Genomic DNA, 23168 nt, shown 5'->3' with positions numbered 1-23168 from the left:
CACAGAAAGCGTTGTTTTGGCTTTCTGTCGCTGTATCCTGTTCATATCAGGCTTTTTTTTTTATTACTTTTGTTTACTATCTGACTTTTGTCAATTTCTGCCCTATTCTTTACTAGAGGTTGTGGTATCTACCATAGGATTCAGAACAGTGCATCCTGTGTGCCCCAGTCTGCTTCCTCCTGCTTGTCACTTAGAAATTTCTGTATGATCTTCCTGATGTGAAGTGCAGATCCTGTTTCCCTCTCAGTTCAGGTGGAAATCTGGTCATCCTTTGCTAGGCTAAATCTCCTCTAGAAGCTTCTACAGTCCATGATAAACCTGGGCCTCTCTTCCTTACCATTGCTTTAGTTGTGCATTGAGACTTTGCCTCCTCACCAGCTGTGTTGTGACCGGGGTCCTCATCTTTGGCATCCTACGTTCTGCCTCCAGAATCTCTCTTCTTTCTTTTATGTGGCACTCAGGTGGACCACAACCATTGCCTCCTTCCCAGTGTTTCCCAACTTGTCCAGGCTTTTTTTGAAGTTTGTCAGTGTAGCACCAGCAGGCCATCAGTACACTGCCTCTGAAATCAGGAGCCAAACCTGTTAGGTATCTAGTAACTGAACCACTGATGGCTATTGTCGGTCCCTTTTTCTCAGCTGGAGTTTCTGCCCTAGGGAGGTATTGTCAGTACAAGAAGATACACAGACACCTTGTGCAGGGAGGGGACCATTGACCAGGATTATTACATCCTTAATCAGTTTGGTGCCTTCCTGCCATGAATCTAGGGCTGGAAGAGCTTTTCAGTGCCCTAAAAATCTTTCTCAGCTTAACATCTTTCCTTAAGCAGCAATAGGTTTTTTGCGTGCAGTTGAGACTGTTCAGAGATTGCCATCAAGCCTCTGTGTCATGCATTCTTCCACCAATGCTACAATCGAGTCACAAGAAAGGGCTCTGTCTCTGAGGATCGTGGGCTGCCTGGAATGAATACATCTTCATACCACCTACACAAGGGTCAGGTAATCATGACACTTGATGACTTTACCCTTGGAAATTGTCACCCTCTAGCTAGGCTTCTGACTGCATTTCTCTTGCACATCTGGACTGACTCAATAGAAGTGTACCTCTATAGGGTGGCAATGCAGCTTCCAGTTAAAGTATTGAGAAGCAATGACGTTATGTGCATCATTAGCAACTGTATTCATTGTGTTTCGTAACAAATTATGCTGAGACATTGACTGAATCCAAATTATGAGAGGCTGAGGCTTATCTTTAGCCTACGTTTCATTCAAAAGAAACTGGCCTTCCCAGAAAGACAAGCCTTCCTGTTACTTGCCTGTGGACTTGATATAAGGTGGGAGGAAGAGCTCCAGCCATGTAAAATGTATTCAAATCAGTGTGTTACTAAGCTGGTGATCCCTGAGCTGTACAGGGGTCAAATGAAGGTCATTAAGGTGGAGGAAGAAAAGTCCCTAGATGTTAGAAACTTTATTGCAGCAAAGTAAAGAAAATATGTGCCACACAGGTATCTTGTTGAGATGTTCTGCCGCCTTCATTTGCCTTCTGAAACAAATCTGTGTAAGGCTTTGTGGGCATATATATCTTCTAGGAAATTTGGTGGAACTGAGAGAATTTAAATTTGAAAAAGGATTCCCAAGAAAAGATTGAGAAATGCTACAACTGGTTAGTGTTTGTGCTTGTGTTAATTGACTTGCCAGCTAATTTGCTGTAACTAGCACAAGTAGAAATGTTTATCTAGACAACCTGCAAATATTTATGTCAGAAATGTTTATGACCTGGAGGAATTCTTCCAGGACAGAAATGTGTGCGTGGCTAGGTGGCCACAATTAAAATTAACGTCTAAGGAGTTAAAGAAGAATGACAAACTTGAATGTAGCTGTTGTGGGGGCAAGTTCTTGTGTGGCTAAATGACCAATTTAAAGGAGGTTAAGGGAGTTGAGGCACATGCCACTGAATCTACATCAATTTATGTCAGCTCCTTATCTGGCCTGGGACGGAACATTGTCTCTTTAGAACATACAGTTTTTCTGCATTGGTCCTGCCCATAATTTCTGATTTGTTTTTAATTGTACCAAAGAAGGAAATAAACTCAGCGTCCTTGCAAAATTTTCATGGTTCTTCTGATTCGGGGTGTTGCAGGGTGTAGCTAATGCTCTGAAAAGGCTTTGGGATTCCTGGATGAAAGGTGTGATGAAAGAAGTATATTGTTATTGTTTTAGGGGAGGAATCATGCTACTGGGTAGGCCTCTGTCACTGAGACTTGCTGGACTTGTTTGTTCTGACTTGCCTATGACTCCTTTCTTTCCTAATTCGGGAGATAAAGCCTCAAGTCTATGCTGAGATGCCGCACAGTGCGTTGTGGCGTTCGGGACAGTGCATCTCCCAGAAGAAAGAGCTTCTTGCTGACCTCTCATTGGTACCAGAGGTGAGTGCCACAGCCTTCTGACTTGCTTCTTGGTAGTCTAGGCAGCATGGCTAATTTATGTGTAGATTTATAAGGCATTTTGAACTTTGACTGAGGGTGTGGGGAGAATGGTACTAGCTCTGAGCTTGCTTCTAGTTTGAGCTGCCTTCCATGCATCAGTAATCCTTCTGATATTTCACCCTTTCTTTTCACTCAAGATGTATTTGTTTTCCAAGAATTCCCAAGCTCCTCTACAGCATGGTGTGGTGACAAGGTAACAAATCAAGGTGGCCTATGGCCACCAAAGGTTGCAGCGGGGGGAGCAGGTGAGAGTCATCTCACTGTGCCCTGACTCTGATCTGCTGTTTGTGCTAGTGCAGTTAGAATGTGCTGCAGTCATAACTGCTGAGCTAATAGCATGGTACAAGAGGGTGAGTGGAGTAAAGTACGTAAAAGTAGCTTCTTGTGCCCTTGTTTACTTTCATGGGCTTTGTATGCAACCAGTGAAGTGTTAATCTGTGCAGAATCAGCTTGGAACCGTACCAAATCTGGCACCAGACCATTTCACCCATCCTGCCTTGGAATGAAAATCAAACTGAAAACCCGCAAAGACTGTAAACTGCTTTTTTGGTGTCTCACTTCTGGAGTAGATTTCAGTCAGTCAAAGCCGGATGAAGAGAGGCAGGCAGAGCTGTTTTCAAAGGCTGAAAAGCAGAGATTTACTGCTGTATTCTGGGACTGCGGAATAACAGAATAAGGTATTTGTCTATGATCAACACAGCTTGAAGGGGAAAACGGAGAGGTAAAGATGATGTAGAAGTTGCAGAACCTTATCCTAAACTGATTGCATTCAGTGGCTGTGTACCTAATATTTCCTTGACTCTGGGATGGTCTCTCACATATTCATGCAGATTGTACAGTCCTTATGTAGTGAGTAGCCCTCCTAGTTGTACTAAAGCTTATTTCAGAACATGAGAGTCTTTCTTGAGATGTTGGCTGTGGCAGTCAGCTGTAGAAACGGGTGTTATTGATCAAGGCTATTTCAGTTGTTGGTATTATAGTTATATCCCACAGACTGTTGTAGTAGTATGGGAGGTCAGCTGTATCCCAACAATTAAAGAGCTCATAACCTCCAAAAAGTTGTGTGTAAAATGGATGAGAGAGTAAGAAACAACAAACTTTTTGTGCTAATTGTGAAGGTGATCAAATAATCAGGGAAACATGTATGAAAAGCATTTTGGCATCATAGATATAGTTACTGGTAAGCTCTGAGTTAACACATCCCAAAGACTGAATGCTGTCTTTGAATCTAGATGCAAATGACAAGAACAGTATCTGGAGCTGTTGACATTGCCCAGTTGAAGTGTCCTTCTGGGAAGCAGCAAGACCTTGGTAGAATTGGATGGTTAAGGGGAGGAGCTCAATTAGTAAGTGGCAAATACATTGATGATGCTCTATCTGACTGCGGAGGGGTGGCATGCAGCACCTACTGTTTTTGTGGGGTGTTTGAGGGTGTGGGGAGATCAAGCTGATTCAGCGTGACACATAGAAGAACACACACGTTTTGTTTCCCTCAGCAGATCCCTTCAATGTTTGGAAGTCTTCCATTGTATCAGAATTGCTTTGGGAGATATCAAACATAGAGCGCGTGAGGCTGATAGGTACCTGACCTCACCCAAACGAGGGTCTTGCAGTACTTAGGCAGGCACTAGCTGCTTCTGTTTCAATGCCCAAAGTAGTAGAGGTTGTCCTATTCTCTTAGAAGTGTGTGTCCTGAGTATGCAACAAGAGCAGAGGAGAAGTGTTAGATTGGCATTATTGCTTGTGGCAAAGGTGGGAGTGGAATTAGCATGTCTTGCTTTGTGGCCCTCTGCTTTTGCTACAGGAATCCTGAACTAAGCCAGATGTATTTCAGTTGCTGCCATTCCCAACCACCCTGCCAAGGTAGATAGCTTCAGGGGCTCAGTCTGGATTTTCAAATTGCACTCACCAGGCTAGCAGACTAGTCTGTTCAGTTATCTTGTGAAAGGTCCCATTTCTAGGAACAATCCCCCACATTGCAGGGATGTGCCTGAATCCATCTTTGAATGGAAAAGCTGGTCATGGCTATAAATGTGGAGAGACCCTCATCAGCAGATGTACAACCTACGCTCTGCCACTGTCTCTTCTGAGAGTACTGGCATATCAGTGAGCAGGGGTATAATAATAAAAAATATAATAAATTTATTATAGGAAGACAACAGCAGATCAGATAGAAGAAAACATGCAACCTCTTCTATGTAGAGTGTGGCAAAACATCTTCAGTAAACAGCTGGTGCCAGAAAACATGGTTTAGACTAATCTAAAAGCAAATCTAGATCAGGGTGCTATGAGGGCTTAGCTTAAGAAGTCAAAAAATGTCAATGGCAGATCTGTAAAACAGAATAGAGTAGCTGTTCCCTGCTTATCTAGTAGCTCAGTGACTAGTGCCTTTTCTTAGGGCACAGATGATAGTTACACTTCCTTTTCTTGTCTGGACAGACATTTTCTGATCAGTTTTCTGATATTATTCTTACTGAAGCTTTTGATAATGCACAATAGCTCAACCAGAAGAGATGGATAAGCTCAATACAGTGAACAAAATCCTGTCAGGCAGAGGTGGGAGCTGAACTTTCATCACTTGCGTTGTGAATGAACATAGTAACCTTTTAGGGAGTTTGGTACAGGGTGAGAGAGGAACAACAACTTGTCACCTGTGTATTTTGCTTTTGGATGAATGTTCCAAATTATAAGGTAAGGAATTCATTTGGGGATGATCAGAAATCTAGCCTGAAATCCTACTGTTTTCTCCTTGGTTTTGCAAGGAAGACCAGACAATTTTAGCTCTGTAAAATTTCAATACAACTCTTCTTCCTAATGTGCCAATACCTATTAATGTAGCTTTATTTCTTGCTGTGTATCACTTATTAAAATATCCCGTATCAAGTCTTGATTTAATATATCTCTCTCTAAACACAACTTTACTGTGTTTAAAATAACTTAATTCTGTACAAACATAGCTAGTTCCAAAATAGTTCATTCAGATAAATTTTGTCAGTATGGAATAACTTTTTATTGATCAAAACACATTATTTGGCTGAGAGCCAAGATGTGTAAAGTAGGAGACCTAATAGTTTGCATTTCCAGACCCAAATGAACTGTGATATGAAATTGTGAGATGCTGCTGTCTCTAGGAATTGTCTTAGGCTCCTTGGGAATGAAGCATGTTTTAAATGAGAATAGGGATTGCTGGAGGGAAGTATAATGTTCATCTGTAGTATTGCCAAGATAAGCAGTTTTGTACCGAACTAAAAGATATTGGCTTTGAAACTTCTCACTAATTCACTGCAGACTGAAAGCTGCCAGACACAGACCGCAAGGACGTGGTTTTCAGAGCAGAGAGGACTCGGCCTTCGAGGTCTCCCAGTGGAGTCTGGCCTTTTGTTAAGGTTTGCTCTTGAGGAATGAAAGTTATCCTCATCTATGCTGGAGGATGAAGGCATTTCTGCCACCCTGAGAGTTAATTCTCAGCTTACTGGAGTTTGGGCAGTAAAAAATCAAAGCATGTGGTATAAGGAAGCAAGAAATGTGAGGCTGTACAAAACACACGACTCTGGAAGGCATCTACACAGACAGCTGGGGTATTGGAGGCCTTCTGAGGAGAACGCCTATCTATTTAGCAGTGCCTCTTTGCCACAAGAAGAAAGAAAGAAAGATTACATCTATGGCTGAAGACGATGAGATGATCTCTGTCCCTGCATTCATCAGCACTGCAGAGGATCAGTATTTCTCTGGCCAGTGAGTGTTGCTGGGTGGAGCAGTGTTTTCTTGGTTACTATACTAGAGTGCAGAGAAGACCATGCAGAAGTCTGATTCTTAAACAGGGGGATCCACCTGCCACTGAACTATTTAACTATGGAGATGGATGTCCCAAGCACAGGAATCCCTATCAGGTGGTTATTCTGGTAGAGCATTAACAATCCTGCCCTCCATGGCATAATAGCAAGAAGGCTAGGAGGGTGAAGGAGCTAGTTGGAAGAGTAATGTGTGTGATTAATGACTGAATGCGTTGAGTGGACATAACCTGAACAAGAACTGTCTTTCACTAAACATCTTAGTAGGTCTCAGCAGAGGCAGACTCAAAACCGGATCTACTTGTGACTGTTTTGTATTGTGAATATAAACCCTAGCATAACAGTGTCAAAGGCTGGAACTTCTGGGGTCTACTGAAAATATATGCTGCTCTAATATAAGCAGTACACATTTGATGTTGCCTGCACTCGAGATGTTCTTCAAAGATATGGGATAGCTGATTTTTGGGCCAAACAAGACCGCAGGATCACCTGTTCCCTGCTTTCATGCTGATTCCTGAAATGGGTTGCAAAAGATTAGGTATTTCCTAAAAAGCTAAAACCAGACTGTTTCTTTCCCAACCCTTCTGTGCAACTGGTGACTAGCATGTCGGCTGATCAAATGGACACACAGAAAATGGGGGCTGCTGAGCTGGGTCCTGCACAGAGGCATCACAGTTGAGGGATACATACTGGCATTGATCACTGTGGGAGGTGATGAGACTTGGTGCTTCCATTGCACAACGGATTTTTTTTCCTGTTCCAGTACTCAGCAAGATGGAAGTTGAGAGCATCCCTCTAAAGAGAGGAAACTGTTTTAGGTTTGAAGAGGTATTTCCACTTTAATTTGTATATCCTATATACAAATTAATTGCCTATATTTAGAAATATATGGAAGTGCTATACTGTTTTCTTAAAAAATTTTAAAGTGAAATCAGTATCAAAGTGGAGGAGGTTTTTATTCCTCATCTCCCATGTCTCCATTTCCCCCAGCACTGCAGCAATTCCTAAGGTGTCTGTTCCCCTTGCAAGTCTGTGTGATCTGCAGAGAGCAAGCAGTTCTGAAATGTTGGAGAAGAGGGGTCTGTGTCACCATTGTTTGTTGATGTAGCTGGTCTTTGCATAAAAAGGAAATAAGAGACAGACTGAAATGAAGGACAGTGCTGCCCCTGTCAGAGCACGAGTCTCACAGGCAGTGAGACACTCGTTTCTCAAGTGCAAGTCTGAAGCTTTTGTAGCTTAAGTATAAAGCCACATCTTGAGGAAATCTGTCTGTATACAGTTCAAGAAAGCCAGTGGTTGTGAAACAAGAGTACTGTTGCCTCAGTATTTGCAGAGTCAGCCATATGCCATCAGGGCTGTGCCGCATGTTCTCTGTGTCAAGAGCAATGGAGGGATGTTGCTCTGATTTCTGTTCAGGTGGAAGCACACTGGGGTGGGGACAGCTGAAACACAGGGAACCAGTCTGATCGAGACTGATGTCAGGGGCTCAGGCTGGAGAGCAAAAGCTGTCCAGTGAGGAGCGCAAAGTCAGATGCTAAAGCAGAATCTTTGAAACATGAGAGGTGGCTAGCTAAGGAGGGGCAGAGGCATATTGCCATAGTGGGATGTTCTGGTTAGCCAAGGGGCTTGCCCTCAAAGGCAGTAATTGGCTGCCCATGAGCTATGCTGCAATTCCATGAGCTGGGAGTGTGAAAGACTGCGAGCTTTGAGATGAGGATGGGAATGCTCCATGGGAGGCTGCAGCATGTTAAAGAAACTGAGGCAGGACAGTCCCACTCGTCTTGGGTTTTTATCTGAATCTCTGTGTCTGTTAAACCCTCAGGGATAATGAAGAGCATATACAGTGAAGGTCTAGATAGTGAGAAGTCAAGGCCTCTCTGGAACCAGTTGACCTCTAGTGTGTGTATATTGTGTGCCTACTGCAACTTGCAGTTTCTAAAGAAAGTAATCTTGGCAAGCCTGTGCTTTCAGACTCCTATCAACTGCCCTAGAGTCTGTTTTGAGAGCCTTGCCATCAAGGAACTGAGCCAGTCTGCTGGAGAGACAGCAAGAATTGGGGAAAACTTGGACTGTGCATTGCCAGAACATAACTTTGCCCCAGTAAAGCAGGCACAAGAAAAGGAGAGGTACTAGGCTTCTCCGTAGCTCGGGACTCTGAAGCACCCGTCCTGTGTAGTCTGGTAGTGCTAAGATGCTGCTTGTGATCACTTGCAGTTGTGGTGCTGGCTGAATCTACGCTGTTTCACTTTTTCTTTCCAGTATGTCACCTGTTTGAATGGGTAAAAACTTGCCTGCTTCCCTTCTTAAGCAATGGACTGGGATACCTGCCAGCACTCTCACTAGTAAAAAACAAGCTTTTATGTGAGATTAAACTCTGGGTTGCTTCCAACTTCCCTGTCAACTTGCTGAGCATACCCTCACTGTGCACAGACCTCTCAGCTGCTTCCTTCTGTGGCTCTTTTTTTTTCTTTTTTTTTTTTTCCTCCCTGGTTTGTCTCCTTTACCATCTCTTCCTTGTGGCTTTGCTCAGCTTTCTTGCCCTCAGGGCAGAGTGTATAACCCCGTTCTGCTCTCCCACCACTTCACTGTCTTTTGCTGTCCTGGATTTGTTCATCATACTCTCACCTTTGCTGCTTGTCTACCCCCTCATCTTATTTTCTAAGATGGAGCCTCTGCTGGTATCCTGTTCCGCTTTCTCTGCAATTTTTTCCTTTGCCACCTTTTAGTTGGGAGACCTGCAAACACTTACTCTTTCTGCCTGCCTTTCTGCTCCTTCCTGACCCTGTTTTCTGAGATGTTGCTCAGAAATGGCTGTGTCATAGGCCTGAAAAGGAGAAAATAGCATTTAGTATGTCTGGTCCACAGCAGTGCAAACATGGATCAGTGGATGTAAGACAGCATGGTGACTAGCCAGCTGAGTCCCTCCGCCCCAGAGCTGACTGCTGCCGTTTGTCACTCTAGGCACCTTTGAGAGATTATCCCACTTGTTTTTCTGATACCCTGTACTAACGCCAACCATGATATAGAGACTCAGTGCGTGGCATGACAACAATTACTACATAGTGTGCTGTGAAATTACTGGGGATCTGAAATAATTGTGCTTAAGGCTTTGCATCATCCTACAACAAAGCTACTGAGGACATGTGCAAAAATGCAGTTTTCCTAATGCTCTCTTGCTTAATGCTGCTCAGGAGGACATAAGTGGAGAAAGGCTTATGTGCCTTTGTCCATGTGTGAGTCAAATTCCCAACCCTTTTACAGGTCTGCTGTGGGCTTTCAGCGAGTCACTAAGTCTGGGTCTTGTTGCCATATCACATTTACACTTAGGTGTATTTCTCTATTTCTCTTCCCTCTCACAGACTGTCTGGCAGGAGACAGGATGCGGTGTCTTACAATGTATGTGTGGATTTGGTGCAATAAAACCCAAGCCCTGTAGGGGATCAATAATTGTTACTGCTCATACAAACTAAAAATAACTCAAATCTGTATGTCTCATGACATCTCTGGTAGGCTAGAGTATCCTTGGTGCAGAAGTTATTTCATCAGTCATGAATTATTGTATTTATGTTCAGTTTAAGCACCTGCGTGGGCAGTCAGCTGCAATTGAAATCTGTGTAATATTTCTTGATGGGAAATTGTCTCTATTAGCAATATCTGCACAACTCTAGGCTTTTCTCAGGGGTGCATATGAGGCAATGGAGGCAAGTTAGAACACAGGAAATTCTGACTAAATATAAGGAAAAAGCTTTTGCCATGAGGGTGATCAGAGACTGAACCAGGACTCCTGAGAGACTGGGGAATCTCTGTCCTTGGAGATACTAAAACCATGACAGGACAGAGCCTGGAGCAACCTGCTGTAGTGGGACCTGGTTTGAGCAGAAGGTCAGACCCACAGGGTCCAGAGGTCCTTCCCAGCCTACCTCATTCTGTGAGGTTTGTCAGCTGAACCAGATATGATTTGGCTTGGTATGCGCTATTGCCTTTGTAATAGAGTTAAATTTCTCCACGTTGTTTTCTTCAATGCAGATCGTGATCCAGATGGACAGAGCAACGAAACGTATGGAGCCATGGAAGATAGCAGTCATCACTGTGTCGGTGATAGTAGGCGTAGCCCTTGTCATTGGCTTGATTACATATTTTTTGTGCCATGGTAAGTGCACCATTCTTTTTTGCTGTCACAAGTCTTCAGGAATCTGTTGTTTCGCTTGGCACTGTGGTCTTGCCTGATGATTTAGGTATACAATTCACCCCTGGTATAGAATCAGCTTAGTAGACTGTATTCAAGATCTGAATTGATAAGAAAACCTGCAAGAATACTTAAAATATCATTTACTTGAAGCAGAGATTTAAGTTTTGCCCATCTTTTTGTTTCTTGTCTTGCCCTGGTTGCCTTCACTGGCATCCATGGTTAAACAAAGGCCAGCAGTCTTCCGTGTAAGCCGGGGGTGTGCCTAGTACTCAGGCTATGCATAGTAAGCTTGGTCTTGAACAGGGTTTTTGTAGAAACTGAACCTGGCACCTCTAGCTGAGGATATTCCAGAGGAGAGAGGGCAGAGGTTTAGGCTTTTGGAGCCCAGGAGTCAGTCCTGTTTGCCTAGGGCCCAGTTTTGGTAGCAGATGAATGAAGCTAAGCCATTCCATTCCCAGTCTCCGAGATACCAGTGTGAGGGGTTTTGAATTACTTTCCTGCTGGGATGGAACTAATCATGTTGCATGCCACTGAGAGTGGATGAGGCCGTGGCTTGAATTAGGACACTAGACAGAGGAGTGGCAGAGCTACAGCTTAGCTTTGCTTTTTGCTAACCCTGCATTATGGGGCCCCTCTCTGCCATTCACCTGAGAGCCAGATTTTAAACTTAACCTGACTGATGAATGGATGCAAACAGCTCTGGGCCACCTGCCTCTCAGAGGGGCAGGGACATGCCCAGAGTGCAGCTAGAGAGGAGTGAGATGCACATATATCAGAAGAGATATATGTGGGTTGATGTGTCTCATGCTGTGCTCACCTCTGGCTGATGAGAAGGTGGTCCCCAGAGAAATGTTGTAGTGCTTGTAATTTAGAGCTACTTGGGATGGTACTCAAAGTAGAAATGATCCCCTAGCTGGTTCATGGAGCAACAAGATGATACAGAGCCCCATTTTCACAACGTGCTGCTAAAGCTGTAATTCCATAGCTGACAGGGTCACAGCCAGAGCCTGGGAGCTTTACTTGTGCCATGTTCTGTGGGGTGCTGTGTGTGTCTGAATTGTACTGAAGGAGATCAGCCACATTCCTTTTCTCCTCTGTAGATCAGGACCGATATTACAATGCATCTTTCCTAATCACCAATGTCAAGTATGATCCTCAATATGAAAGGCAAACTACAGAAGAGTTCAGGCACCTGAGCCAAGAGATTGAAACCATGGTAAGCTTAGAAGTTTCTCTGTTTCTGCCTGACCTATGATGAAGAGTCCTGCAATTGTATTAATGGAAATAGTCAGAGGTGATTGTGCCTATGACTGTTCCCTGTGTGGCTGGCCTTACCTTTCAAACCTTGCTGTAGTGGATTAAAGATGCTTTGCTTACTGTGCACAAGCAGATGGTAAGCATGAGTGCTGTCTGTTCCAGCAGCCTTGTGGTGAAACAGGCACCCACAGAGCAAAAGAGACAGCAAAATTGGCCAACTGCATCCTCTGGAAATTTAGCAGTAGCTTTGATGTAAACATGGAGATCTGAAGGCATTTATTTTCTTGTGTTTTGGAGGTTCACGAGACTTGTATCTTGAGAGCATATATGTACTACAGGTCTATTTTAACACACTCTTTTCCTTTAACAGATATCTACAGTATTCAAGGGGTCCTTTCTAAGTAAAAGGTACATCAGGTCCCATGTTGTTAGTCTAAGGTAAGTAAAGTGAAGGTCAGGAATAAGCGGGGATGTGATAAATATCTTTCTTCCTACCCCTCGACCATATGGAGAATGCCTGGTTGTTTATGCTTGGATTACAGCAGCAGGATGGCTAAGTCTTGGCTGGTTGTCGCTCTCCTTCAGTGCTAACAACACTGAGGGCTCAGTTACCTTCAGAGGTCAGCAAGGAAGAGAAGGTTGGCCTTATACTTCTGCAGATTGATTATCTGAACACCAGTTGTCTGTGGCTGTAACGCAGTAACTGAATTACTAGGTGGTCCCAGCCTTCACTACTAGTTAAGGGCTTGAGAAATGCAGAGTCAGCTTTTTATTCCACTTGAGGCTTCCTGCGTGCTCAGGCTGGCGTTTACACCTTTGCATGGTGTACAGCAGGAGGTGACTATTCTCCCTTTCTGAAGAGGTCCGAAGGAATAAATGATTCCACTGTGAGATACCCGGATACAGAGTTGAGGGAAGGAGGCAAGTGAGACATGCAGGTATAAAGGTCCTGTGTGAGAGCTTTTAGGTCTTTCCTCTCTCTGCAGTAATTATGTATCACTTTCAGTGATAGGAGACATTGCTTCCCTCTCCTTCACATTGCTGTGGTTTAGAGTTGTGTTTCTATAAGGCTCAATTCTGCTGTGGAATATTTTTCCCTAGACAGCAAAAAGTGCCAGACTTCCCACAAATGTCCTTCTTTACAGCGCTTCTGGGCTTTCTTGCCTTTACCTGTCTCTAGACGGAATGAGTAATTTCCTTAAGCTGTTCTACATTGTTTTCTGATGCTGGTTTCTTCCATAAGCCTCCCATACTGTATACCAACTGAAATTACAGAACTTGGGAGGTAGACTTCAGGTAACCTCTTTACACCAGTGTGTCTCTTCCAAGCTTGTTTTCACTACAGATGCCTTGTTGCATAACTAGGCACTGGACCAGCTTAGCTACATTTCTGCTGTCTTTCCATCTAGGCTTCAGTTAGTTTTTCTTTAGACACAATATTTTATACTGACAGTAAGTGATCACGCCTTGCTCTGATAAATCAAACTATTGAGATTTTTGTCTCTAGATACAACTGGCCAATAACTGGACAAGTGACTTACATGGAAAGAAATGACAAAAAACCTTTTTTTACTTCCGTGTCTCTAAACTGGGTCTTTTGAATGCTTGTTAGGAATGGCCTGTTGGGTATCTGTTAAAGGGTTTTAACTTGCTGTTTCATTCCTACTGCCATCTGTGTCCTACTGACTATGTGCGGCATGGAGGGAGTGATCCCTCCTCCTCTCCTCAGCTGTACTGCTTATAACAGTTCCCAGAAAATTCTCTCTGATCATTGTCATAGCAAGAACCAAGCCTTTTGCTGCCTGCTGACATGTCATAATCATCCTTTACTTGTGCACAGCTATGCTATTCTATACATCTGTGCAGGCCAGACCTGTTCTCATATAAGAAGGCAGGTGGTGCAAAGCAGAACAAAGAGGATTAGTGGGCAAAGAGAGAATGATACCATTTTGTTTTTGTTGGTTTGCAGCCCAGAACCTGGTGGAGTGCTGGCAAATGTTGTTCTGGTATTTAAATTTGCCTCGGCTGACAGTAAGGAAACAAGCTGGAGTCACGTCAACCGTGTGTTACATGGAAGGCTGCAAACAAGCTCCACATTCTTGAATGTTGACCAGTCTACCATTAGTCTTACAGGCAAGCGCCTTAGGTTTGGGTTTTTAGCTCGGAATTTGTTCCTCATACTTTACTGTTCTTAGTGTAATGAGTTTTACTTTACTATGCAAATATGGGCTATCCTTGTTTTCTTCTTTTGCCTTCTCAAAAGTGTGTGTTAGAGCTGACAGCCTGGGAACTTGAAAAAAGTGGCATGAAAAGAACTAAAGCGTTACTGGCACTGATTTATGAGTGTGAGCTCTCCTCTGTGCATCAGAGGCTCTTTCTGTGTGACCTAACTCTGTTGAATGAGACAGTCCACTGCACACCCCTAAATCATCAAAAGAAGGTCCAACTTTGTGACCATGGGTTCACAGATGACTTTGTTAAGGCACACAGTAAATTGGACAAGAACCTGTATCACCAGGTACTGAAATGCAGAGTCCTTAAGCTATTAAAAAAATGTGAGGCTGAGATGGTTCCCTTCTCCGCCCCCTGCCATTTCCTTTGCTTATTTGACAGATCGCTGTAGCAAGTGTTCATAACAAAATCCTGAGGTTCCCTGGGTAGTAATCCTCTCCCATGAATCTGTCGCTGGTTACCATCAGAATCTGACAGAGGGGTTTTTGTAGGAAAGAAATCGGTAATGTTACAGTTTAGTTCCAGTCAATCCCAGCACTGAGGATTTGTGAAGGCTCTTTTGTCCACCTTGCCGTACTGAACCTGAACAAATGCATTTAAGTCTTTGTATTGTGCATAGCTGCCAGCACATGTAGATGCTACTTGGACCTATTTGCAATCATATGCTGCTTTCGTTAACTTTGAACTAAGGCAAAAAAAGATTTATCCTTTGGCCTTACACTTTCAGTGAGGAACAGAGGCTTAATTGAACTTTTCCAGCAGAGCAAATTACTCCTTTTACCGTAGTGCCACTCCATGCAGCAATGCAAGCCATTTAATTTGTGTTTGCTGAGTACAGGGAGGGAGGCTGTGCTAGATCACATAGCAGTATGAGATATACTCACTGTGGTGTTTGCTTTTCATTTCAGAGTTGAATAAGGAAAAGGGAGATAACCTTTTAAACAACTGTAAGTACAAATGCTTTATAGAAAAAGTCCAGGGACATGGTGCTATAGGTTCTGTGATACTACAGTGGTAGACAGTGCACATGCCAGGGAAGACTTCAGCTCATTTTCTTGCAGTCAGGCTGGCTCTGTAGTCTTTGCAGAATCAGACATTCTGACTTGGTGGTGGGAAGCACTTGCTTTAACAGTTATGGGAAGTAGGGGCTTGTAGATGAGCTGCTGTTAGTGAGCTTTGCACGAGGACTGCAGTTGCTGTGGGCCAAGATTCTTGCTGGAATCCTTCCAAACCCACTTTCCCTCCTGCCTCCTCCTCCCTGCCAAAAGGTTTGGCAAATAGCTGTCTGTCGCAGAATCACAGAATGGTAGGGGCTGGAAGGGACCTCTGGAAATCATCTAGTCCAACCTCCCTGTCAGAGCAGGGTCACCCAGAGCAGGTTGCACAGGAACGCATCCAGGCGGGTTTTGAATGTCTCCAGAGATGGAGACTCCACCACCTCTCTGGGCAGCCTGTTCCAGTGCTCTGCCTCCCTCAAAGTAAAGAAGTTCCTCCTCATGTTTAGGTGGAACTTCCTATGTTCAAGTTTGTGCCCATTACCTCTTGTTCTGTCGCTGGGCACCACTGAAAAGCGCCTGGCCCCATCCTCCTGACAGCCAGCCTTTAAGGATTTATAAGCATTGATAAGAACCCCCCTCGGCTGTCTTTTTTCCAGACTGAAGAGACCCAAATTCTTCAGCCTCTCTTCATAAGAGACATGTTCCAGTCCCCTAATCATCTTCGTAGCCCTTTGCTGCACCCTCTCCAGCAGTTCCCTGTCCTTCTTGAACCGGGGAGCCCAGAACTGGACACAGGACTCCAGGTGCGGCCTCACCAAGGCAGAGTAGAGGGGGAGGATGACCTCCCTCGACCTGCTGGCCACACTCTTCTTGATGCACCCCAGGATGCCATTGGCCTTCTTGGCCACAAGGGCACATTGCTGGCTCATGGTCACGCTGTTGTCCACCAGGACTCCCAGGTCTCTTTCCACAGAGCTGCTCTCCAGCAGGTCAGCCCCCAACCTGTACTGGTGCATGGGGTTATTCCTCCCCAGGGGCAGCACCCTACACTTGCCCTTGTTGAATTTCATAAGGTTTCTCTCCCCGCAACTCTCCAACCTGTCCAGGTCTCTCTGTATGGTGGCACAGCCTTCTGGTGTGTCAGCCACCCCCCCAGCTTTGTGTCATCAGCAAACTTGCTGAGGGTGCACTCTGTCCCCTCATCCAGGTCATTGATGAATATATTGAGGAGGACCAGACCCAGTACTGACCCCTGGGGAGCACCACTTGTCACTGACCCCCAACTAGACTCTGTGCCCCTAATCACGACCCTCTGAGCTCTGTCTTTCAACCGGTTTTCAATCCACCCCACTGTCAGATTTGAGCTAAACCTTGCAATATGCAGGGAAAGGCCAGAGGGTGGGAGAGGGAGCAGAGCTGTCCACAGTGAGAGCAAGGCAGTGGCACAGCCCTGGACAGGGGCAGGTTCTCAGTCCCTCTCCTGGTCTGTACTCCCCCCGTGAGGTCTTAAAGCTCCTCTAGTAACAGGGAGACGGTATAAGTTCCCTCTCGGGGGACGACATCAGTCCCCTGCATGGTCTTAGAGCCTTTGCACGTTAGCTTTCCATCTTTAAATGGACTCTGAGAATTAACTGGTTTGGATGTAACTTTTTTCAGTGGGGTAATACATGGCTGTGCTGTTGGCACAGTGGCTAGAAGTAAACTGTTGGAGGAAGAGGACACTATTTTTTTTTCTTGCCGTTGTCAAGGCTGACCTGGAGGTGACCTCACAAAATCCTTTCTTTGTTTGCTTAGTTTGTGGGTGGGGTTTTTTGTTTGATTTTGTGTTATTTTGCAAACTAGTCTTCAGCAATTCTGTGACACTTAAAGCTATACTGGCTATATTGGTCTTGCCTTTGCTATACAGGTGGGATGTTACAAATAACGGGAAGATTGCCTCCACTGAGTTCACAAGTGATGTGCAGTGTCTGTCTTGTGCATATTTTGGTGATGATGTGTGTATTAAAGTTTAGAACTGTCCTGGTGTGGTGGCTGTTTATGTGGGGGTTCCTCAGTATTTTCATACTCAATTTTTAAGAGGTCTTTAAAAAACAAAACAAACAAACAAAAACCAAAACAAAAACCAGAAGCAAACTCTTTTCTTTTTTTTTTTTTTTATACAACACCAAGTGAGGTTTAGTCTTTAGATGAAACTTACACGCTATTATTATGAAAGCTATATGAATGTAAATGCTTAGGTTAATCATCAGTGCATGTCTTTGTGCCTAATAATCTGTGTGTGTACCTGTATGCACTGGCATGCTAATGGCTATGTATGTTACCTTTCCCTCTGTACAACTCTGGTCAAATATCAAACACAGCAAGCTCTGTAGAGGCAGGTTTTGTTTGTTTTTTTTTAACTAGGTAAACAGTTGCAACTGGGGAAGATAAACAGTGTCCCAGACGTACAGCCTTCAGCTCCCATGGGAGTACATATAGGCTTGTGTGTCTGGAAACTGGCTTAATGAAAAGGTAGTAACTTCTACCAAACTTCTTTGTTTACTCCACATCTATCCTGAGATGCTTGTAACCATGACACTTGGTTTCCCTGCTCTTTGAGGCACTGCTTTAGGTGAAGGCTGTCTCTTGACATCCCTGCCCTGTTATGTCTGTGCCTGCAGCCATGTGGGCCTTTCCCAAAGTAACACCCTGATTTCCTTCAATCAGCTAAAGCAGAACTACCTTTTATTTGACAGGCTGTGGAATACGAAGACAGACATTCTCCTTCGCAGGAGTGGAGAGAATAATTGGTGGGCAGCGTGCGCAGGATGGGGAATGGCCGTGGCAGGCTAGTATTCAGTTTAATGGGGTCCATCGCTGTGGTGCGTCCGTGATCAGTAATACGTGGCTGGTGACTGCAGCCCACTGCTTTAGAGGGTAAGTCATCAGGACCTTTCTGATCCTCCAGGCCTTAGGATGCTTGGGTGCTCTGACCTTTCATGGCCCACTAACCTCTGTATCTGCTGAAAGATAATGAAGTTTGGCTCTTCTCTGACCTGTTAGGCAAACCTGTCCATTTTGATACTTAAATGGAGACCTAAGCTTCTTTTAACAAGAGCTGTTGTTTTGTGTGGCTGTGACATAACCTCAAATATCTTGCAGACGAAGAGATCCTTGGAGGTGGACTGCCAGCTTTGGAATTCTGCTGAGACCTCCAAAACAGAAAAAACTCATCCGAAGAGTTATCATTCATGAAAGATACAGCGACTTTGTCCTTGATCATGAATATGACATAGCTCTTGTGGAACTTGCCTCTGCTATTGAGTTCACGAGTGATGTGCACAGTGTCTGTCTTCCTGAAGCATCTCACATTTTCCCAGAGAACACTTCCTGTTTTGTCACAGGTTGGGGAGCTTTGAAGAATGATGGTGAGTGTCTCTTGCCTTCCCGTGCCCTGTCACACATGTATCTGAGAAGACTGCTGTTAGTTTTATGGTTTTTTTTGTTAATTTTGCGTTCCTTAGGCTTGGTGTTTGATAAGTGCATGTGCTAATGATACATTTGTGGACTTAGTTTGCTGCTTTTTTTTCTGGCTTGGTCAGTGGATTGGAATATGGGGGAAAGACCCTACAGGTTAGCCTTACAGGAGTAAGAGTAGCTTTTTTTTTTTTATTGCTGCATGCATTGTGCTGGTTGAATACATTTTGTTCTCTATTCCCACTGGCCCAGTTCCTCTGGGTTTAGCTCTGACATGAGTTTCTTTGCTATTCGGCTTTGTCACAGATGTATCATGACAGTTTTCATCAGTTATTCTCTCTTCAGTCATAAATCAGGCTTCAGTTCATCCAATGACTTGGGTGAGCTTCTTTCAAATTAGTCCATGTCAGTGAGGTTAGAAATGATGGTTTGAGAGCCATTGCACTATATAGGTTGTGTTTCATGGTAGACTCTTGGGGTGTGTAGTGATTGTCCAAAGCTACATTGCGGTTAACGAAATGGGTCTTTCCAATGATATCAAGGACACATCAGTTCATTCAACACAGTTGAATTCAACACTGAAACATGTACAAAAATCCCTTAACCCATTACACTAAAGAGCATCTGGTAAGGATGAAAGATGGAGAAGGGTTATGTTTGGGCACAAGTGAAGGACTTTGGGGTGGGGAAAAAAACTTTCTTCTTCCTGAGACATCTTCTGGGTAGCTCCCTTCATTGCTTGTAATGTCAGAAAAGCTGTAGGAAAATCTGGCTGCTCCTAATCGTTGAGTGTTTTAGGTTGCATACCCCTGTCTGCAAATTCTAATGCCACTTCTTTCAGGCCGCAGTGTTAATGAGCTTCGACAAGCAGAAGTGAAACTTATAAGCACTGCAACTTGTAATAGAAGACAAGTATATGGTGGAGCGATAACACCTGGAATGTTGTGTGCTGGATATCTGGAGGGGAAGGTGGATGCCTGCCAGGTAAGTCTCTTTATAGATAATAGTAAAAAGGAAATAGGTGGGGTGGGAGTTGGTGTTTCCTAGAAATAAAACATACTCTGGGGAATCTTGATTAAGTTTATGGGGTTCAGTATCTTGACAGATGTAAATGAAGAGCTTCGTGGCTCATGGGCCAAAGTCTGGATTTATGTGCTTAATCATATTATTTATATATAATGCACATGTGAGAGAATACAGATGTGAGGGTGTGGAGTGGGAGAGACTGAATTAGATGTAGGCTATCAGCCTCTGTCTTGTCAGTAAACAGTGTGGAGGTTGAATTATAGCTGTGGTCTAGAGACAAATATCTGTCAGTCGTAACAGAACAACTTGAGGCTTGCTGCATTAGTGAGGTGAACACTGTTTACTTTGTTCCTGACTGTTGATGTTTTTCTCTTTAGGGTGATTCTGGTGGGCCACTGGTGCATGCGAACTCCAGAGGAATCTGGTATCTTGTGGGAATAGTGAGCTGGGGAGATGAATGTGGCAAGGAAAATAAACCAGGAGTGTATACGCGAGTGACTTACTATCGAAACTGGATCAACTCCAAAACAGGCATCTGAAACTCTTCTGAGGGTTAAGTTTTGTGGGCTGTGTACGGCTATTTCTCTGACACGTTCTGCTCTGTGGTTACCCTCTAAACAGTGACTGGCTTAGCTTGTGGTCATGTATCAGGTGCCAGCAAGCTTGGAGTAGTCTAGGACTTGAAATTGGTTTGGCCTATAGCCAGACAGGAACAGACTTGGTCCACGTGACAGCTGTTTGTTCAGGAAGTACTCTGTCAAAGGGACAACTGCCTTGGTCTCCATGCAATATACTGACTCTTTTTTTTCTCTGTGGCCAATTGTCTTGGCCCCTACTTTCATACCCAGGCAAAGTGTTGGAGCCCAAACAATCATTTACCAGCATCCAAGATGTGTTGTAACTGAAACGTGGCCCGCCCATTTGCTGTGTGCTCCCAAGGCCCCATCTATCTGTAGACCAGCTACAATCCAGCCCTGACTCTAAGTCTACTGTGCTTCTGAATTCTTCTTGAGCTTTTTCCTGCATCATTCCAGGGAGCTTACTCTAATGAAGAATAGAAGATGGCTTAGAGAAGTCCTGATTCCTAATATCATGTTGGACTATTACTTATGTGAATAAAGAATTTTTCCTTGCTGTGTTGTCCTGAAAAAGGAATCAGTGGAAAACAACTTCTGTCCACCTTCTTTGAACAAGTGCATGTGCACCCACTCTTCGCTTCATATGAACAGCCCCTACCACAGCGTTTGCTGTGAGAGTGATTGCTGGACTTAAGATCAAAAACCACTTTGTGTTCATACCAGTCTGTTGTCATATCAGAGTATTTGGCTGAATTAATTTCCATTTTTAACTTTCCGGATTGTATTGTTCTGAATAAAAGTCCTTGGCTTTTTGTGTAGCATGGAGGATTATAACAATTTCAGTATGACCATTGCCAAAAAAAAAAACCCTCTCAAACTGCTTATTCTTGTGAATGCTATTCCCAAGTCTTTATAATTTAATATGTGCATCTTCAGCTGCATCCTGAAAAAGAAAAAGCTTTTGTATTACGTTGGAAATACCTGTCTTCTTTAGAGCAGGGCAGAACTTCTGACTGACACGGTAATCTTATGTAAAGATCTCTCTTCCGTCAGAAAGTAAGAATTTCCTGTGTCTCATTGCCAGACCATGGCTAACTCATTGGTCTCAACCACACAGACTTCATATTCTCTCTGACTTCATGTTTTCAGGAGTCCTTATTTACATCTGCCATGTAGATCTCAAACGCTTTCTGCACCACAGCAACAGAACATGCCTATTCCCGGTGAGGATACTTTCCTTGGTGTGTCTGCAGACTTTCCAACACTTTGGATGCTGATCCAGATAACAGCAAGTGCTGTGATCTTAGTTGCTAGATAATGAACTGCTCAATTGCTTTCTTTTCCCTCTATGGTCAGAAGATAAAGAGCTCAGCAAAGGAGGTAACAGCCACACTTGGAGCTGGTCCAGCCTGGCAAGCAAGCAAGAATCTTATGCCAGGCTAGAAGAGGCAAACAGCTGACTTCCAGCATGCTCGTAGTTAGAAGATGTTGGAGAAATGGGCTGTCAGTGATTACAGTCTTAGGATCAAAGTGTTGTCCAAATTGAGTACGAATCAGTTGATATAGTCAATGGCAGTTCAGGCGATCCCCTCTAGACTATGCTACTTGCTGCAAATGCTGCCAAACAGCGCAGCCATCTATTGAGTTAACATAAGTATTTTGATTATGCATCCTGTGATCTGGCTGCTTGCCAGTACAGAGAACCGTGTTTTTCTAGAGCCTCACTGGAGGTACTGGAATATTTGGATGCCCAGAGAGAAGGTCTGTGTGAAAGACGAGGGTCTGCAGCTGTTGTGTGTTCTGTACTTGTGTATATCAAGAAACCTCGCACTTAAAAGAATTTTTCTCAGGGAACTTTTCTTGTGGAATGTTGTGAGCTTCAGAAACAAAACTTGGTGGCTTAATTTCTACATAAGGAGTAAAAAGTGTCAGACTAGTTCTGTAGGTCTTTTGAGCCCAACAAATCTCATTTTAGTTCCTTAAGCAGAACATAGTTTTGAAGTATATTGCCTGTAGAGGAAGCTTAAAAAATATGTAGGATAAGTGTATATGATTTTTTTTTTCTTGCTCGTAGCAATTGTCTTACCAGGACAGTGAAAAAATATTTCATCTTCATGAAGAAAAGCATCATTACAAGATGCCATGGATTTCTCGTTCCCAAAGCACTTTAGGCTTGGGTTTTCAAAGGGCATAATGGTTTCCCCATCCTCGTGGATTTCATTGTTACTTGGAAACTTAATATTTTTAGGCTTGCAAATCCCAGCTATCTCACTGCTTCCCCACAACAGGTAAGTAGATGTCAAAAAAACTTATTTTGCATCTGTGAGCTTTCCAGTTGTGCTTGTTTTGGGTTAAAAAAAAAAAATCAAAAAGCCTTAAGCATTTTGCTCTGTATCAAGGGCTGCCGGAAATATCATTCTCCAAAGTAAATATCATTCTCAAGGCTGAAAAAGTAAACTTGTCATTTGCTTAAGGAGCTACCAGTTCTGAGCCTCTGCTTGGAGAGATACAGTACCTGATCCACCTTAATGCTGAGTGCCAGCACAGCGAAGCCAGGAGAACTGTGGCTGAAAAGGACCTGCCATCTACATGATGTATGTTTTGGGAGCCTTTATTTTGGATTGCCTTGTGGCGTTTTCCTGATAGCAGCTGGAAAAAGTCTTCTAATCTGGTTTCTTCTGGAAGCAATGTAGTTTACACGTTTGGAGGCCTCTTGGAGATGCAAAGCAGTATAAATGGAGACCGTCAAGAAGAGCCCTTAAAAGAACGTCCCTCATCCACAGGGAATGTTGGTGTTGATGGATGTGATGGGTGTGAATACCTTACTCATGGCAAAACTACACCGAGGTCAGCATTGTCTGGCTTTTCCTGAGGGGAAATTTTGGATACCTGAAGAAATATAGACAGTCAACATGTTTTATTTGGTTTAGGTGGCCTAGCAGATTTGTATTTCTCTTAAACTGCAGTCTCACCTATTTATGAAACCACAAGCTTCACCTTCTCTCAGCCATGTTTTCATAGGAATTAACATCTTCACTCAAGGCAGAATGGGATGTATCTAACTATACAAACACTCATGACACACAGGAATGTAATTTATATGTAAAGTTAATAAAACCTGTTAAAAATTTGCCTTCTGTTTAACGTACTTGTTAA

General features: G+C 43.7%; 1 protein-coding gene across 1 annotated transcript; it reads left to right on the top strand.

Annotated features, from left to right (window-relative positions):
• The first annotated feature begins 962 nt into the window (after window positions 1–962).
• Window positions 963–20864, top strand: LOC141743743 (transmembrane protease serine 11E-like). Its single transcript, XM_074588624.1, has 11 exons — window positions 963–998; window positions 2318–2425; window positions 10303–10426; window positions 11566–11681; window positions 12093–12160; window positions 13692–13855; window positions 14863–14901; window positions 17688–17868; window positions 18094–18359; window positions 19250–19392; window positions 19812–20864. Exons 1-11 carry the CDS (start codon window positions 963–965, stop codon window positions 19971–19973), a joined length of 1407 nt encoding a protein of 468 aa, XP_074444725.1. The 3' UTR covers window positions 19974–20864.
• Window positions 20865–23168: the final 2304 nt, after the last annotated feature.

This window comes from Larus michahellis, chromosome 5 (assembly GCF_964199755.1).
Source record: "Larus michahellis chromosome 5, bLarMic1.1, whole genome shotgun sequence".
NCBI classification, from domain to species: domain Eukaryota; kingdom Metazoa; phylum Chordata; class Aves; order Charadriiformes; family Laridae; genus Larus; species Larus michahellis.
The sequence above is the reverse complement of the archived record's forward strand: the minus strand, read 5'-3'. Positions and strand labels throughout refer to the sequence as shown.